Source organism: Rhinolophus ferrumequinum, chromosome 6, assembly GCF_004115265.2.
Source record: "Rhinolophus ferrumequinum isolate MPI-CBG mRhiFer1 chromosome 6, mRhiFer1_v1.p, whole genome shotgun sequence".
Taxonomy (NCBI): Eukaryota; Metazoa; Chordata; class Mammalia; order Chiroptera; family Rhinolophidae; genus Rhinolophus; species Rhinolophus ferrumequinum.
This window is the reverse complement of record NC_046289.1, coordinates 40,034,101-40,049,845: the sequence shown is the minus strand read 5'-3', so window position 1 is coordinate 40,049,845 and position 15,745 is coordinate 40,034,101. Positions and strand designations below refer to the sequence as shown.

The 15,745-nt window shown below is 32.3% G+C and overlaps 1 protein-coding gene across 2 annotated transcripts in view; it reads left to right on the top strand.

Moving 5' to 3' along the window:
* GPR137C (G protein-coupled receptor 137C) overlaps window positions 1-14,398 on the top strand; it is a 50,696-nt gene extending 36,298 nt beyond the window's left edge. For both annotated transcript variants that reach the window (XM_033109451.1, XM_033109450.1), the window contains 4 exons: window positions 8,669-8,818; window positions 10,055-10,180; window positions 10,356-10,474; window positions 11,399-14,398. In XM_033109451.1, coding sequence (XP_032965342.1) covers window positions 8,669-8,818; window positions 10,055-10,180; window positions 10,356-10,474; window positions 11,399-11,576 — 573 coding nt within the window. In that variant the 3' untranslated portion in view covers window positions 11,577-14,398. The remainder of the gene's footprint in view (window positions 1-8,668; window positions 8,819-10,054; window positions 10,181-10,355; window positions 10,475-11,398) is intronic.
* The last annotated feature ends 1,347 nt before the right edge of the window (window positions 14,399-15,745 follow it).

Here is a 15,745-nt window from a genome sequence, read left to right as displayed (position 1 = left end):
TTCATTTATTTTTGAAAAAAGGTATGCCAAATATAGTAACCAAGTCTGAATAACCATTGTTTGTCTGCCATAGTTGTCTGTTAAGTAAAAAATAGTATTCCCTGAAAAAATGTGGCTAGTTCAGCTTGCAAGACAATCACATAAGTGCTTTTCTTCACGACAACAACTGTACTTCAGCAACTGTATGCAGCAGAATTGCTTTAAGTGCATGTCTCATCACGGAGTATTAAATACACACATACTCTAGAGTCAATATTTAATATTTTCACTGCTTCATCAAGGATATTCTTAACTGAAACTGACTCTTTGTTAACTGGAAGTCCATAGTAGTGAAGAATACAATAGTTTGGTGCCACTGCCTTGATTTGTGTTAAGGCGCAGAAGTTTTACCCACCGTTGCTTTTGTATCATTGGTGAACACAGTTGGCCCAGGACAAACAATCCGAAGAATTTTCAACACTTTGAGTATTTCAGTACCACTTGTATTTCTACTCAGGCATTGACATAAAAGAATATCTTCTTGAATGAATAGTTGGTATTGACACTATATGAATACAAAGAAAATTAGTCCTGCTCCATCAGATTCATTTATTTGTAAGGCAAAAATATAATTCCGTAGACAAGATATTAAATCACTCTTTATGTTTTCAGTTAAATTTTTAAATAGGTAAACTTCTCTATTATTGGAAAACGGCAATGCTATAACTTCTTTTATGGTCTTTCCATCCAGCAGGCATTCAGCAGTGTCAACCATGTAAGGCTTTACTCGTCTCTGAGCTATTGTGTGTACTTTACCAGCCAATGCAGTATAATAACTTAGCCTGGGAAATGCTTGAATGGCCTTTTCATTTCCACTTTGGAAAGTTATAAAAACAGTTTGTGATGTTTAAAGTTCTTGCCATCCCTGTATTTAATATTTCACTTTCTTTTGCTTTAAACTCTGAATGTTGGTCTCAAAATGATGCTTGGTCCATAATGCTATTCAACAATGTTCTGTTGCAGAAGACACAATACGGTAAATTATTGACATTTATAAAGCCCATTGAAAGATAGTTTTCATTATATTTAATTTGATAAAGCAAAACAAGAAATCAGTTTCACCCAGTTTCTGTGAGGTAGATTCTTTTCTTCGTTGAGTCAGAGAATTCTAACACTTTTCATCTTGCCCAGCATCTTAGAGGTAAACAGGGAAGCTATGTGTTGAGAAAGATTTTTTTTATTGTAAAATACACATAACATAAAATTTGCCGTTTTTATCATTTTTAAGTGTACAGTCCAGTGGCATTAAGTACATTCACATTGTTGTGCAGCCATCACCACTGTCCATCTCCAGAACATTTTCATCTTCCCATACTGAAACTCTGTACCCACTAAGTAATAACTCCCCGTTTGTAAGCAGTAATCCATTATTTAATATGAAAAAATTAAATTTTTAAATTTAGAATAAAATATGACTTATGAGTTTATCAAATTAAAATTTTCTAAGTTTTTGGAGGAAATTCTTTAATATTGTAAAACAAATCTATAAAGTATACCTGTTGTGTTTCTATATGGGTTACAAGGAAATTTTTAGGTTTTCAAAATAACTACTTATTGGATGATAATGATGTTTCAGCAGGTATAGCAGGTATAACCAAAGAAAACTAGCAAGAATGCAGTAAAAGTAACAGAAAACAAACTGAGTTAATAATCTCTGACATGTGCAAATTTATACCCTATTTCTATTATATCAGGAATTTAGAAAACACAAGAATACACATGTACACACAGTGTGGATGGACGTCATCACGTTATCATGTAGCTTCCGGAAAAGTGCTATACATTCAAAAAAGAATGACAGTATAATAGGCAAATAACAGCTTAGTATTTTTTAAAATCATATTGATTTTAATCTTTAAGGTCCCTGGACCACACTTTAAGAACTGCTGCCCTATAGCAACCACTTAAGGCAGATAGATAGATAGATAGATAGATAGATAGATAGATAGATAGATAGATAGATAGATAGACAGATAGATTAAAAAATCCATTAGATTAAAATGGAATTCTAAAAAATATTCAGTTAACCTGAAAGGATACAGGAAATTATGGATAGAGGAACAACAAACAACACCAACAACAAAACACAAGAGGGGCAAACACAGAACAAATAGTAAATTGTAAGATCTAAATCCAAAGACATCACCAATTATTTTAAATGTTAATGGACTCACCCCTGTTAAAAAGTAGGGACTGTCAAAATGGATTTCTAAAGAAACAAGACCCACCTATATGCTGACTTCCAGAATGCACTTTAAATATAAAGACAAATATAAGGTGAAAATAAATAGATGGAAACTAATTTGCTATGCATTCAGTAAGCATAAGAAAGCACTTTAATATCAGATAAAATTGACCTCAAGACCAAGAGTATTACCCGACATGAAAAGGTACTTTTCATCAGGAAGCAAAGGATATTACCAAATATAAAGAGGTACATTTCATCAGAAAGACATAAAAATCATAAATGTGTATATAAAGCCAAAATATAAGAAATAAGTAAGGGAAAATGACTTACTTATCGAATAGAAATAAAAGGAAAAAAATCTCCACCATCATAGTTGGAGATTTTAATGCCCTATCCTCAGCAATTGATAAAACGAAAAAAAATCAGTAGACAGAAAATCTGAACAACACTGTCAACAACCTTGAGCTAATCGACCCCCAATAACTGGAGAATACACATTCCTTTCAACTGTGCAAGGAAATGGTCAAAATAAACCATGCAATGGACCATAAGACAAGTATCAATATATTCAAAAGAGCGGAATCAGAGAGTGATCTCTGGCCACAATGCAATTAAATATCAATATGATATCTAAAAGCATTCAAATATTTGGAAATTATACAACATAATTCCAAATAACCCGTGAGAAAAAGAATAAATCACATGGTAAATTAGAAAATATTTTAAACTGAAAGATAATGAAATACAATATACCAAAATTTGTGAATGCTGCTAAAATAGTGCTTGAAGAGAATAGTATAGTTTTAAATGGTCTATTAGAAAAGAAGAAAGATATAAAATCAGTGAGCTAAGGTTCAACCTTAGAAACCACAGGGGAAAACTGAGAAAAAAAAATTTTTTTAAAAAAGTAAACCCAAAGTAAGTAGAACGACTGAAATAAGAAGGATGAAAATAGAAATCAATGAAACAGAAAATAAAGAAATTAAAGCCAAAAGTTAATTCTATGAATATATCAACAAATTTGATAATGCAGTAAAAGAGCAGAGTAAAATACAAATTGTCAATACTGAATGAAAGAGGGATTAACATCATAGATCTTATAGACATTAGAAAAAAAATGAGGGAATATTACATAAACAACTCTGTGGGTAAATATGATAACCTAGATGAAATGGACATTTCTTCAAAAATAAAACAACAAAACTGATAGATAAAATACAAATCTGAATAGCCCTTTATTTGTTAAAAATATTAAATTTGTTATCAGAAATCTCCCTCAAAGAAAACTCCAGGTTTCATTTGTTAATTCTCTGAAATATTTAAAGAAGAAATAACACCAATATTATACAAACGCTTTTGAAAATAGTGGAAGAAATGCTTCCTAAAAAATTATGAAAATAACATTACTCTGATTCCAAAACTTAACAAAGATTACAAAACAAATTAAAAGTACAAACTACTATCCCTTATACTTAGAGACACAGAATCTAAGCAACATATATAAAAAATAATAGTAATACATCATGACCAAGGAGAGTTTATCCCAGGAAAGCAATGTTGCTTTAACATTTGAAAAATCAATCAATGTAATTCACTGTATTAGTAGAACAATGGGAAAAAATGAAATAATCATTTGAATAGATGTAGAATAAACTTTTGACAAAATCCAGCACCCTTTATGGTATTAAAGAACAACAACAAACTCTCAGTTCATAGGGAACACAAGGAATATTCTTCAATCTGATAAAAGACATCTAAGAAAAAAACCTACAATCTGTATCATAGTCAAAGTATTGAATGTTTTGCCTTTAAGACTGGGAATAAAGCAAGAATGTCTAGTCTCACCATGTCAATTCAACAGTCCAGTAAAACAAGGAAAAAAAACAAAAAGTATAAAGTTGGAAATTAAGTAAAACTGTCTCTAATTGTATATAACATGATTGTTTATGTAGAATATCTTAAGGAGTCTACTAAACAACTATGAGAACTGATAAGTGAGTGAAGCAAGTTCTCAGGATACAAGGTCAAAATATAAAATTACATTGTATTTTGTATATACCAAGAGCAGTCAATTAGAAAATGAAATTCAAAAAACAACTCCATTTACAATAACATCAAAAAACGAAATACTTAGAAATAAATTTTCTAAAACACAAGCAACACCTCTATACTGAAAACTACAAAATATTGTTAAGAGAAATTAAAGAAGACTCAAATCAATAAAGACCATTGTTCATGGATTGGAAGATTCAGTATTGTTAAAGTGACAGTTCTTCCTAAAATGATCTATAGATTCAATGCAATCCCAATCATAATTCTACAATGAGGTTTTTTTAAAAAATAGAAATTGACAAGCTGATTGTAAAATTTATATGAATATGCAAAGGACCTAAGATACTTAAAAAGTAGAACTTTCTGCGCTGATGAAACTATTCCCTATCTGCATTGTTCATTATGGTAGCTAGCTATACTCAAGTGACTGCTGAGCACTTAAAAGGTGGCTACTGTGACAGAGGAATTGATCTTTTAATTTAATTTAAGTGTAAATAGTCACATGTGGCTAATAGCTATTGTATTAAACAGTGCAGAAAGTAATCCTGGGGGAAAAGGCGACTTATACTACAGGACTTTGAAAGTTAGTACAAAGTTACAATAATTAAGATAGTGTGCTACTGGCATAAAATAGACAAACAGATCCGTGGAATAGAATAGAGAGCCTAGAAATCAATCCACATTTATATGGTCTTTTGATTTTTGACAGAGCTGTTAAAGCAATCCAAAATGAAAAGGAAATCTTTTTAACTAGTGGTGCTAGAATAAATGAATATCCATATGAAATAAAGTAAACCTCTAAGTCCATCTCATACTAAGAAAAAAATTCAAAGTAAATCATAGACATAAATATAAATGAAAAAGTCTAAAGCTTCTGAAAGTAAACACAGGAGACGTCTTTATAACTTGGGTATAGGCAAAGATTTATTAGGTCATAGCAAGTAATTACAAAAGAATAAATTGATAAATTAGACTTAATTAAAATTTAAAATTTCTCGAAAAGAAGATTAAGAAAATGCAAAGCCACGCTATGGACTTCAAGAAAATATTTGCAATACATGTATCTGACAAGAGACTCATTTCCAGCATATATGGAGATCTCAATGCATAAAATTACAACTCAATAATAAAAAAAGAAAAGTAACCCAATTTAGAAGTGGTTAAAGATATGAATAGATTGTTCACAAAGAAGATACACAAATGGCCAATAAGCACAATATCATTAGTCATCGGGGAAATGAAAATTAAGACCAAAATGAGATAACTCCTACACATCCACCAGCGTGGCTAAACTTAAAATGATTAACAACTGCAAATGTTGTCTAGGATGTGGAGCAACTGGAACTCTAATATTTTGTTGGAAGTCTTAATATATCCATTTTGAAAAAGATCTGGCAGTTGCTTATACAGCTGAACTTATACCTAAAATATGACCCAGCAATTCCATTCTTAGGTACTTGCCAAAAAAATAAGTGAAAGCATGTATCCACAAAAATGTTTGTATAAGAATATTCATAGATCCTGTCCAACAGGAAGATAAAATGGACAATTAAACTGTCATATAAACAAACACATAATTATGCAGTGGAATTAATGTGATTAACTGTCCTGGTTTGCCCAAGACTGAGAAGTTTACTGGGATGTGGGACTTTCAGTGCTAAAACTAGAAAACTCTGAAGCAAACCAGGAGTGGGTCACCCTAATTATCCACCTCAGCAATCCAAAGACCTAATTTCTGGTATTTCCAACGACATGGGTGAATTTCAAAACATGCTGAGTGAATAAACCTAAAGAAGAGTTCATATTCTATGATTTCATTTATATCAAGTTTTAGATTAGGCAGAACAAAGTCGGTAAAAACAACAGGAGAGTATTTTTGTCTGGGGGTTTGAGGGAAGGGGTGTGAGGGAACTTTCTAGAATGATGGTAATGTTCTCTATTTTGGTAGATATTTGCGTTTTACAGATGTACACAGTTGTCAAAACTCAATGAATGGTAAGTTGAGGTTTCTGACTATCTGCAATCTAAAAGTATCTAAACAAATATTGAATTCTAGTTAATAATATGCATACTGAAGAGTTAAGGATCTGCATACTGAAGTGAGGTGTTAACTCTTCTTGTCAAGTGTGAAATTTCTAAAAACAGTGGTATGTAGGAACAGAGAATCATTCCTTGAGGATTACTCCTGAGTAGAATTATTTGTTATAATGATTGATTGTTAGAAAGATTTTCTTTAACTTTTTGACAACACTTTCCATGTTGCTGGATTTGTGTTTTTTTTTGTTTTGTAATCCTGTATTTTGCAGGAAGAATTTGTGTTCTAAATCAATGAGCTTCTTTCATTGTTATATGTATGTAATTTGGCTACAATTTTGCTTTATTTTGTTTTATTGTTTTGGTATTACTAAGTCTTTGCTCTTTTCTCACAACCTCTTTTTTAAGGGTTTTTATAGTATTTACAAGTGTAAGCAGAGTCTCTCCATATTAAAAGATGTATTTTTTAATACATCTTATTTCAGAAAGCAGTGACTATAAACTTGTGGTTATTTTAAAGAATGGTAATGCTTAGAGCATTCTAATTTTTCTGGTTACCTAACTTTAATAATACATTATTTTAAAATTGGATTGGAATTGGTTTTAGATTAACTTGTATTAACAACATTTTTTGGATTCACAAAAATAAAAATGCCCATTGTAGAAAATTTTAGCCTTTATTTTAAAAGATTTTGATCTTGCTGGGGTTTTATTTATTTTCACACATACTTTTTGTTATGGTAGTGGGTTAGCTCAGAGAAGGCACTCTGTTACTGTCCCAACATTTTTTTAATATATCTTTCATCTTTTAGTTCTCTTTCTTCTTATTTACCTCTAAAATGTGTTGTTCTTATAAGGAAGTCATTTATAATAATGTTCTCAATCCTGCAGACTCAGTGCACCCTTCTAATAACGAACATTTTTAATAACCTGTTTCTATCCTGAAATTAATAGAGTGTTTAACCTACCTACACACATAACTTCAAAAATTCAGTGTAATTACCCTAATTGTAATAGAAAGAGGAAATAAAAGGAAATTAATTAATAAGTATTTCAATATGTAAATTTTGAGGCGTGGTGTAGTCAGATGCTTGTAGGTATCTATACATCGAAACTGAATAGGACAGCTGCTATACAAATGCCGACTATTACAGGTGTGCAAATTGCATTGGTGCCTTTACATACCACAAGCTGTACTGCTGTCAGTTTCACGATTTTCTGAAATATTTGACCATTCTTTACAAAGTTCTGAACAAAACAAAGGACAAATTTCCCTCAATTTACAAGTTATATGTGTTTCTAGAAATGTTGGACATCTATTTAAACTATGCAAACATAAACTTTGTTTATATGTAAAACAGAATTAGGTTTCAGCTAAGATCATTATAAACAGGATTTTCATCTTTGTGAATGTCCAGGAACACACTGGAAAGTTTCAAATATCAGAGAAAAATTTTCTTATGTAGAGAAGCTCCTGTGAATTGCAGCATCCTTGGCCCTCGTGCGCTCCATGCAATCATTGCACTTTAATCATTATGACAACCAAAACCCGAACTTCTAAAACCCCATATTACGTGTTTTTTTGCAGTGGATCTCTTTGGCAATTGTGTCACTTCTCAGAATAATGTTTTTAATGCATAAGATAAATAGGATTACAAAAGAAACAAATAGTATTAAAATACAAACCCCAGGTTAAGATCCTTGCAAAAGTTGATACCATACCCCTCTCCAATATACACACTCCAGTTGAGAACTACTAGTTATAAGGGCTTTCTATATTTAGGAAACAATGAAAAGCCTTCATATTACAATGTTACGGATTTGAAAGTGCATTTGGTGCCTACATTACTTTGGAATCCACATGATCATATCAGTAGGGGATTAATATACCTCTAATAGAGTCTAATAGAATGAAGCAAATAACATAGGAGCTGTATTTCTGTTCTAATTTTGTATCTTATTGGAAATTAAATGTATCAAATGGACTAATGCTTCTATTTCCCATTCTTTTCTCACTATGGCTAAACTAGCTCTCTGATTAATATCCATTATAGCTCAGATCTTTTGCCAACTTGTCTACTCATATATTACTTAAGGAAGTAATGTAACTGTGGCAGAAAAAGTCTTCCTCCAGCTGCCATTGGGAAAGTTGACAAAGAACTTGTATTAATAGAGTAGTTTAAAACACAAGTGGTTCTAAGAATAGGAATTGTAAAGGAAGATAATAGTTTATTTCAACAGGTGCTCTTTCAGTGTTTTCTAAGAAAGCATTGCAGGAGGTGATTATATATTGTGTGTGGATAAATAGCTTGTCATGACAAATATGCAGAGTATCATGATTTTTATTTCTTTTAGGGTATGTCTCTGTGCCAGACTGTTGTCGTAGGCTCTGTAGTCATTCTTCTCTACTCTTCAAGAGCATGTTATAATTTGGTGGTGATCACCATATCTCAGGATACATTAGAAAGTCCATTTAATTATGCCTGGGATAATCTTTCAGATAAGGTAAGTACCTACCATGTATTGCCAATGTAGTAACAGGATAATGAAGTTAGCCTTAACTAGGAGAATATTTTAAGTGTTTGACTTACAATTTTATGGAATCTCTAGCTTCTATTAATAATCAGACTTAAAATTCTGTGTTTAAAATCCTCATTTTACACGTAGTACTTCAAATCATTCTTCAGAGAGAACTTCTCCCAAAGGAGTATTTTGTTTTCTTTTTGTAAATAATATGAATAGGGCCATAAATCTATTGGACATAAACTTATTTTACTAAGGATAGTTTTTAAATATCTCTAAATAAATTGATTGCCTCTCATTATCTAGTGACTATGGATATGTCTTTAATTTGTTAGGATGAAATTAATTCTCTTACCTAAGAACTATATAGAACCTAAATATGTGCTTCAGTTATAGATGTTTAAATAATGACTTTTATGAAAATCTGGAATTATCAGTCTTGATAATGGGAGAACATTCATAGTTCCTTGGGTGTCCAGGTGTGTAATGGTAATTCCTAGCACTCTAGCTATACATATTTAACCGCCCAGCATTCTCCATTCCCTTCATAAAAGTGCAGTTTCACGTACTATATGACATATCTTTATTTATATTAGTTTAACTTTGTACTGAATTTAAGGAACCCTGGAATCCCCTTTTATCAGAATTTCAGTTACCTTTCTACGGAGAAGGAATTTTCATATGTGGTTCCACCTGGCAGATTCTCTTCACTCCCTTTCCCACTTCTCTCTCCCAACATCTACTAGAATAGAAAGAAATTCAATATGGAGTTTAGGCCCCAAAGCATATTTTTAAGTATTAATAACAGAAGAGCCGAGCGACTTACATGTTATGTTCCCTACAGGTGTAACTCAGGGTAAGTGCTATTTGTATATGGAGCAGCTGGACCCAATAGTCTATTTTATAAACTGCTTCCAACCGTGGGGACTAAAAATGTGATCACTCTACCTTATCCATGTATTAAAAATGTTTTCATAAATTGATGCATTGAAAAAGTTAATAGCTTTTTATTCTACTTAACATCAATGCATTTTTATATTTTTAGAGGATAAATATAATTACATAAGAAATCACAAAATATGAAAAATTAATTTAGAGTTTTATGTACTTATAGTTGATATGTTTTAATTTATCCTACCTGAAGTAAGTTAATTGTGGAGGATGATTGCTTATACATAAAACAGATTTCAAAATTCCTCTGCCATACTCTATTTACAGGCTCATATAGAAGACATAAGTGGAGAAGAGTATATAGTATTTGGAATGGTCCTCTTTCTGTGGGAACATGTGCCAGCATGGTCGGTGGTTCTGTTTTTCCGGGCACAAAGATTAAACCAGAATTTGGTATGCTATCGTAATATTCTGTAATGCCTGTTCTCCTTATTTTTAAAAATAATGGAACATTTATATTGATTTTCTGTTTTTGGTAAAGTTTAACACTAACAAGCATTATAAATCCCTGCCTCCTTTCTTAATTGAAAAGTAAATTTTCATATGCTATCTAATACTTTGTTCACAGGCACCCGCTGGCATGATAAATAGTCATAGTTATAGTTCCAGAGCTTACTTTTTCGACAATCCAAGACGATATGATAGTGATGATGACCTGCCAAGACTGGGAAGCTCAAGAGAAGGAAGGTAGATCTACCATATTAATAATGAAATAGATTTAAAAGAACAAATCTAACCTTTAACCCAAATATGAAAAAGTTGATTTGGTGATATATGTCAAAAAATAAGAACATTTAATATTGAAGCTTAGAGCAGTAAATTTAAATGCATAGTGGGACCTGTACTCTAAAGAACTATGTTCGGACTCAAAGCCCATATAGCACCTTTATTTAAGAAATGCCTTTGGGGGTAAAATGGTACCATTTCATTTCAGGATCCCTTGTTGGTTCAAAGCTGGTGGAGGTTGGTGAACAGAAAAGGAATACTATTATAATGATTTTATATCCACAGAGAAAACCTAGAGAAAACGCTTAGGAAGCTCAGATGCCATGGGAAATCTTCTTGGGCCCTCCTTATTCCAAAACCATTGCAAATCCATACCATTAGCTGTATCAGGGGAAAGTGAAAGCCTTAATACCATCTACATAATGCTTTCAGTTGATACAGCATTTTCTATCATCCTCACTTCATCTGGACAAGTTACTTCACCTCAGTTTTTATAGCCTGTTTTTCATCTGTAGAATAGGAATTGTAATAGAACCTAGAGGATTGATGTGAAGATTAAATGAGTGTGTGTGTGTGTGTGTGTGTGTGTGTACATAATTCTACATGTGTGTGTGTGCACAAATGATTTAGAATGTAGCCTAGTACATAATAAGCATTATTATTATCTGATAATCAAGTTCAACTAGTACATTCTTTTGTAATATATGATATAGAATCAAGGATATTAGACAAGTCATTAAATTTTGTAAAAAGTAATGATATTTGGCAAATAATATATTTCAATGTATTTGATACTATATTATAAAATTAATTGAAAACTAAAAATGCCAATGTGACTTATTATATCCTGATCCCAGTCCTATGGCTTTTTTGTTGTTGTTTCAGTTTATCAAATTCACAAGGTTTGGGCTGGTATGGCACCATGACCGGGTGTGGCGGCAGCAGTTACACAGCCTCTCCCCACCGGAATGGACCCATGACAGACACTGCTCCTTTACTCTTTACTTGTAGTAATTTAGATTTGAACAATCACCATAGCTTATATGTAACACCACAAAACTGACAGCATTGCCACGTGGTGAATCTGTTGTTTTTCATGAATGTGTATATTCAATGCATTTAAATTTTATTTACATAAACATTCCATTATCTGTGGCAACCGAAAACAACGCCTGGAAATGTGGCCCTGTGCAGCAGAGGACATGGCTATTACTTTTGACCTCTTCGTAGTAAAGTGAAGTAAAATGGAAAGTTTGGAGTGGGATAAAAGAGAGATTAGAGCTTAAGGCACTTGGTGGCCTCCAAACATCTTGACTTTGGAACACCAAATGCATATTTGCACTTTTATCTTTATTCTGAAAGAGTACACCGCAGTCCCCAAAGTCATACTCCAGTGGTCACAGTAGGATATTACATTGGACACGAAATTAGGAGGCAATATTTCTATTAAAATCAAAGCCTGTGTATTCAGTGGTGTACTCCATGTGGAATTCTTACCCAATAAAAATTTTGTGTGAACAGTGCACAGAATTAAGGCATAAAAATGTATCATTCTTTTAAAAATCTATTAAAAACATGTAATCATTGAATATAGTTCTTTTAAGCATGATTGTAAAATACCAACTAAAACTATTCAATTATTTTTTTTAAATGATAGTAGGAAATCTTTACAGTGATGACCAGCAGTGTTCTTTGGAAAGCCACAGTCATTTCTTCAAGAAGAAATTATACCAGTGAAAATTATGTGGCTACTTTGAGTAGAATTGGTCAAGTGATTATTTTGTATGATTAAGACATATGTAGTAGTTTAAGCATGATTCTTCCAGAAAGCAATAGTAGTTTTTGCATAGAGAGATTTTTGTAGAAACTTCTTGGGACTAAACAAGTTTACAGATGCATTTAAGAATTATTCATAAAATATATAAATCTAAGTTAAAACATGAATACAGTTTCAAAAACATTTGATTTAGCTGAAACAAGATATAGCTGATTTTACCTAAAAATCAGGACTGTCCTCAGGTAAATTAAATCATAATACATTATTGCAGTGAACTCAAGTGCAATACTTTGTAAGACAAGTCCTTCTTTAGTTTTCACATTTTTATATCTTGTATATGGGCAAAGCCAAATCAAATTTAATTCAGATTAATTCTAGCACTAGACTAAATAAGCAAACTGATGTGAAGTACTAACTAGGTAAGTATAAAACCAGTGGTTAACAGTATTGGAATGCTTTTAGAATTACATTCAAACTGTCTTGAATGTCCTATCCCAAATTTAAAAAATTATATATATACCACATATACATATATGTGGTAGGGTAAGAGAGAATTTTAAAATGCACTTTCTACCAGTGTCTATATGGAAAGAAGGAGATGCTGAATACCTCAAGATGCTAAGGGAACAGGCAACACTGGGGAGTTGTCACAACATGCTCAAAGATGCCTAACTTTATACAATTGTCGGCTAATCTGTTTCTTCAGAACTGGAATTAATCCAACTGCCCTTCTGTGTCTTCTACTTTGCTTACAAGTTGTGTTTTATTTCTACTCTTACTTAAAATACCTTTCAACTTTTAAAATAATTGATGCAGTAATTTCACAAAAGTATAACAGTAGGTTAAACCCCAAGGAATAAATAAAACTGTTTTTTTTATTAGTTTCAGGTGTACAAAGCAATGTACTATTTAGACATTTACACCCCTCAAAATGCGATAACCCCCCCCCCAAATAAAACTTTTAATGCTGTCAATCTTTTGGGAAGATAGTACAGAGCCAAAGAAATTTTTCTTTTCTTTTTTTTTTAATTAAAGTTTAGAAATTTCTTCTATCATACAAAATGACTTTGAATTCAATAAGAAATATAACCTTATAGTTACACATGTTACTTTGGGTTTTGTTTATAATTTCTCCTATTGTAACCAAATTATTTAAAAATGCATAGTACAGAAGTTAACCTTGTATTTACATGACAACATACATCTAACTGAGTATATTTTTATTACAACTTCAATTATTAGATTTCAGAATGCCAACTATTTATTTTCCTAATAGTGTTAGGTATCTAACTATCTAGAGCTATCTGAAGAGATCTGAGTTGTCTTTGTTAATCCTTGGGGTTCAAAGTAAATAAGGTAATTTTTTTCTAGTAAGGCTTCCCTAAGTAATGTTCCTATTTGACCAGATAAAGAATATTTTTAAAAAAATATTTCAGGTAAAATAACTTGGTTCTTTCAGCTGTGCCATTAGTTGATTCTTCCAAATTTGAGATTTATAAGTTTACTCTTATCACTCACTAGGGTACCTGAATTCTTGCATTTGTCTCTTTATACACATCTCCCACATCACCAAAGACAAAGAAAGATAAGCTTCTGGCCCAATTTTTGCTGAAAAATTCCAAAGCACTAGGAGCACTTTAGGCTTGGTCTCGAAAGAAGGAGTTGTTTATAAAATCAAAGGGCTACCGATTCCCTGTTCATCCTGCACTGAAGCACATGACAACAATCTCAAACCTTCCTTTTTGGTTCACTGATTAGAACAGTGCATTTCATTGCTTACGTGTGTAATTCTACAGTGATTAGCAGTACTTGTTTTTATCATTTCATTTAGGTGGCCATTAATTTTGAGATTCTCACCACTCATTATAGCTGGTCGTAGTTTTATGAAAGGTGTAATTTATAGCTAGTGGCTTTTTTATGCATAGCTGCCTTTTTTATTGTTTAACAGTGTTTCTCAGCTATATAATCAGTTTCAAACTGGTGGTAAAAGTATAGCTGTGGCCAATGAATGTATTTATTTGTTGTTTCACTAAATTGTAACAAAACACTACTGTTGAAAATAAAAGTGTTTGTGCTTTTATTTGGAGATCTGGTTTTCTTAATCCCTCTTAATTGAGTACACTGATTGAGTTTCTGTCATAAAAGGATAAGAACCCCAGTGCTACCAAAGAAAAGAGAAAATATCAGGAATTACAAATGATAGTCTGCTGCTGTTAGTGAGCTTATCATTACATCTAGACATCATGTCCCTTAGTAATATACACTAATTTGATGTGAACTGCGATACACTTTCCTTTAAAATACCAATATGATATTAGATAGTAGATGTTTATTCAAACATTAAGCTAAGAAAAATCCTTGTATGAAATAACTTATAGGGGTGGCTGGTTACCTCAGTTGGTTAGAGCGTGGTGCCAATAACACCAAGGTTGCTGGTTCGATCCCTGCATGGGCCACTGTGAGTGGTGCCCTCCTTAAAAAAACAAAACAAAAACAAAAACAAAAAACTTGTCATCTTTAAAATGTTATGACAAGAAAATAAAATGGTTTAAAAAAAAAGAAATAACTTATAATACCCCTTTCCTTTCCCTTAGAATCTTAAAGAGGAATAAATTTAATCTTGAACAGCTATTCTTAGATTATTCAAGGAATTCCTCAGTGATGTTGCCTTTTCCCCTAAAAGAAGAGGTCTTGCAATTTTTCCATAATCGACCCCTTTCATAACCTGCCAAACCGTACCAAATTTTAAATGTAATTTCAGGAGTTTTATTGTCCACAAATCCTTGGGTATCTTCTGACTCTTGCTGTAAAGAATATCTGGATGAAGGAAGGTATGACCTCTAATAACAACGTTGTCATTTTAAAAGCAATTTATTCAACAAACATTTATTAAGTGTTCATATGCCAAAATCTATGCTATGGAGATGCAAAAACTAGATAAAGTTCCTTCTCCTGCCCTTATTGAGCTCACATTCTAGAAAAGGGGGCTTTAAAAAATAAAAAATACAGTACAATAAGTGACACAATAGAGGTAGGTTGTAATTACAGTGGTGACACAAAAAAAGGGATTTAGATATAGTCCTTCTTGTATGGAACAAGGGAGATTTCACAGAGGTGATGCTTTATGCTGGGCCGGCAAGGATACATAGAAATTTTCCTAGTGGGAAGATGGCTAGGGCAGTGAATGCAAGGTGTGGAGGCCTGACCATGGTGCATTTAAAGAACTGTAAGCCCATCTTATCAGAACCTGTGGGGTGGGGGCAGTGGAACTGGGAGATACACATCAGAGGATCCTGTTGGAGTGCTTCTAGAAAACCCACTCTGGTAGCACAATAGAGCAAAAGATAGGAGACAGAGGGTGTAAGGAGGCAGGTTAGTACTTTAGATAAGAGCAATGAAAATGAAAAGACAGCCATGTATCAGAGATACGGAGATAAAATCCAGAGCTCTTAGAC